At 60.6% G+C, this 3487-nt stretch overlaps 1 protein-coding gene across 1 annotated transcript in view; it reads right to left on the bottom strand.

The window, feature by feature from the left end:
• Window positions 1–3133, bottom strand: part of SEMA7A (semaphorin 7A, GPI membrane anchor (John Milton Hagen blood group)) — a gene marked incomplete at its 5' end in the record, with an annotated part of 8976 nt that extends 5843 nt beyond the window's left edge. The window contains 6 exons of the mRNA XM_010141593.1: window positions 493–603; window positions 1147–1231; window positions 1637–1732; window positions 1971–2021; window positions 2560–2759; window positions 3010–3133. Of these exons, the coding sequence (XP_010139895.1) occupies window positions 493–603; window positions 1147–1231; window positions 1637–1732; window positions 1971–2021; window positions 2560–2759; window positions 3010–3133 (667 nt within the window). The remainder of the gene's footprint in view (window positions 1–492; window positions 604–1146; window positions 1232–1636; window positions 1733–1970; window positions 2022–2559; window positions 2760–3009) is intronic.
• Between the last annotated feature and the right edge of the window lie 354 nt (window positions 3134–3487).

Below are 3487 nucleotides of genomic sequence, written 5' to 3' on the forward strand. Positions count from 1 at the left end.
TTGGCAGCGATGTTGGAAAGAGTCGCTGCCCAGAGTGGAAGTTGTTCTTCCTGTTTCCCCACCGCACAGCAGCTGATCGGCACCTTTACACAACATTTCCTCCCAGCGTCTGACAGGGGACTTGCCGTCCACTTCTCTCCATTTCCCCATTTCCTCTCCCCGAGCAAGAGGAACTCGCTTGTCGCTTGTTTTGTCCCAGAAGCGAAGGGGTAGAATTCCCCCAGTTCCCAGCACAAGAGCTGGAGGGAGCTGCTGGGTCCCTCCTCACCAGTGGTGTGTGTGTGGACACCGGGTCAGCCCTCTCCACAGCTCCAGGTACAGCCACACCCAAGCAAGAAGCTCTGGAGCGACACCCTAGCCGGGCAGAGGGGACGTACCCCTCCAAGCCGGGCTCTGCACTCATGGCAGAGTCCACACTCATTTGTGGGCTGATGAAGAGTCCGGTTTATCCGCCCGGCGGGTCCCACACCCGCAGATCTCCCCCATACTCACTCTGCATCACCGTGTCGCTTGTGTAGAGCTCCCCACCGCCTCTCACGCGACGGAAACGGGGTATCTTGCCATTCTGCTGGCTCTTCTTGATGGTGGAGTAGATGTCATGACCTGCGGGATAGGAGGGCTATAGGAGGCCCACCGTTTGCGGTGGGCTGTTTCCGGAGGGGACAGAAGGGTTGGTGAGAAGGAAGCGAAGAACCAAGAGCTCTCTGGGCACGTGGACTCGCAGAGGCGGTGCACACAGACCCAGAAAGCCAGTCCTCACGGCCCAGGGCTGAGCACGCCCAGCACGACTCCCCCAGTCCTCCTCCTTCCAGAGCGGCAGGGCTTGCTCTGCCCCTGGGAAGGGTTCTTGTCCGTCCCACTGCCAGGTCCAGAGCAGTGGAGCTGCTGCAGGACCCTCCTTCCCCACTGGTCCCCTCCCGCGCAGAGACTCCACGCCCCTGTCCGGGGCAGCAGCAACCAGCCCTGTGCCACGCTCTGTCCTAGAACGACGGGCATTATTTCCATGAGGTAAAAGCGAGCAGCACTAAGGCCTGTGGCCAGCTAGAGCAGCCCGTGGAGCAGCCTCAAGGGGCCCCTTTTCGTTACGGAGAGCCCAGCCTTCCTCCATGGCACCGCCCCTGAAAACAGGCGAGCGGCCAGACTTACCGTCAACAACGACAAGGGTGTTGGAGTCAGGGGTGAAAGGAGCAATTCCTCGCCCGTCCCACGAAGCGCTCTCTTTCCTCTGCGTCTGGGGAAGGACAGGAATGGCCCCGAAGCGTGGTCAGCTCAGGGAAGGCAGGGGAGCCAAATGCCCACATCCACCCCTGGGGCAGGAGGGAAGCAGCTCTCCTTGGCTGGGACAGCCTCTGCTGCAAGCAGGAGGCGAGGCGAGGGGGGCCGCGACACAACGCCTTTGGGACTCTCAGAAAGGGGAGCCAAATTCCCACATCCCCCCCTGGGGCAGGAGGGAAGCAGCTCTCCTTGGCTGGCACAGCCTCTGCTGCAAGCAGGAGGTGAGGAGAGGGGGGCCGTGACCAACAGCCTTTGGGCATTTCAGAGCACTCCGCGGGTGAGGGGCGTGGATCAGGGCACTGGGTTACAGACGGAGAGAGCACGAAGCCAAGAGCTCTGCCCTGGTCCCGTCGCCACATACCAAGTTCCAGCAGGTGGGAGCGCAGGCGCCGGTCCCGCACACTAACAGCCCGTCTCCGTACTTCTCCACTAACGTGAGGTAATTTTTATTGTCCTCCTGCCAGAGAAAGAAGAGGAGCATGAGCGGCTGCAGCCGGCAGAGCACAGCCCCACTGCTCCGAGCCCACACGCTGCTACCTGCCTTCCCAGCTTTCAGGAGGAAACAGGCGTCATCTCCTCCGATCTCCCGCTCCACAGGCACCCAGAGAGAGCAGGCAGCTCCTTCACCAGCAGCCCTTCAAGCCAAGCCCTCCAACCCTCACCCAACCAGTTGTTCCACCACGGGAAGGACCTACCGAACTCCCAGGCATCACGCACTGCCCTTCGCTTTTCACGGGGAAGTCTTCCTGGGGTGAAAGAGAAAGAGAGGTGCTCTCATTGCTTCCCTCTGAAAGCCAACCGGCGTGGGCTCAGCCCAACGCGCCGCGTGCGAGTCGCTCTCTTCACAAGAAGCCAAGCGAGGACGCTGGCGAGGCGGCCGTTAAACACTGCGCTGCCACCCTTCTCCCCGCCTCACCATCCCAAGGAGGCTGGGCTGGAACTCTCCGGGGAGAAGCGGGGCTGCAGGGCCAACGCCACAGGTATGACTGGGACGTTCTCCAAGGATTTGGGGGGGGGAAAGGATGTTCAATAGCGGGTGGTGGTGTCCCAGGGTTGGGACATGCAGACCACCCTGTTCCTGGGAACAAGAAGGGAATTTTCTGGGCCTGAACTTCAGCAAGCAACTAGTTTGAGAAGGACGAGAAGGTGTCATGAGAAAGCATGGCTGGGGGGTTTCCTGCTGCATTAACTGATCCAGAACTTCCTAGTGTCTGGGCCGTGAGATGGATGCTGGATGCTTTCTTACAGGCCTCCGGGCCAAACGTGCTAGCAGAGCGTCCTTACCGTGTAGCTCTCATTGGTTGCAAAGTCGTAGTAGTAAAGCTTTCCCTCTCCCCCAACGTAGATGGCGGAGCTGTTTTCTTCATGGTAGAAGACCGGGTACTTCTCGCTCCTGGGAAACACGTATTCCTTTGCACCTAGGAACAGCACGGAGGAGATGCACGTCAGGGGAACTGCAGCCGACTCGGCTCCCTTGGCGTGTCCTTGGGAGGAGCAATGAGAAAAACCAGGACGCCAGGGTGGGGGCCCTCTGGGAAACAAGGAAAGGCAGCTCCCAGGCTCAAAGCCGAGCTATTGTCCCCTCGGCCCCAGGGGACAGGGATGCTGCACAATAGAATGCTCCGCTGGCCCTGGCAGGGCGAGTGATGGAGCAAGAGTGGAGGCAGGGAAACTCTGTTAGGAAAGCAGAGCTCAGAGGGGCTTAGAGCTGGCTCGGCAGTTCTGCCTCCCCACCTTGCAGCTGGGGATCAACCTCCCGTGCCACGGGGCCGACCCGCTCTGCCCAGCCCCAGCCCAGCCTCTCTTCTCGGCAGCCTCCCTCCAAGGGCTGGGAGGGATGGACAGGGTTTGGAGCCCCCTGGCCAGGGGAAGGGTGGAACTCACAGGTTTCACGCCCAGATGCGACCAAGAAGTGAGCTGCAAGAGCCAGGACCCATGTCACAACCAGTTTCTGCAGATGGGAAGCTTTCGGGGCACAGCTGGGAGGAAGAACTGCCTGTGCTCCCCCTGATTTCCTTCCCCTTTCACCTTCTGGCTTTTCCAGCTCCTCTTTCCTAAAACACATCCACCCTTCCCATTGCCTTGCCAGCTCAGGTGGGGGAGGTCCGGTCCTTCACCACAGCCCAGCCGCGAGCCCCTCACTGCCCCTCGATGGATTCCACTGTCCCTGCAACCCTCTCTAGGATGCTGCACATCTGGGCAGCTTCCAGCA

Source organism: Buceros rhinoceros, unplaced genomic scaffold (genome assembly GCF_000710305.1).
Source record: "Buceros rhinoceros silvestris isolate BGI_N320 unplaced genomic scaffold, ASM71030v1 scaffold22078, whole genome shotgun sequence".
Classification (NCBI taxonomy): domain Eukaryota; kingdom Metazoa; phylum Chordata; class Aves; order Bucerotiformes; family Bucerotidae; genus Buceros; species Buceros rhinoceros.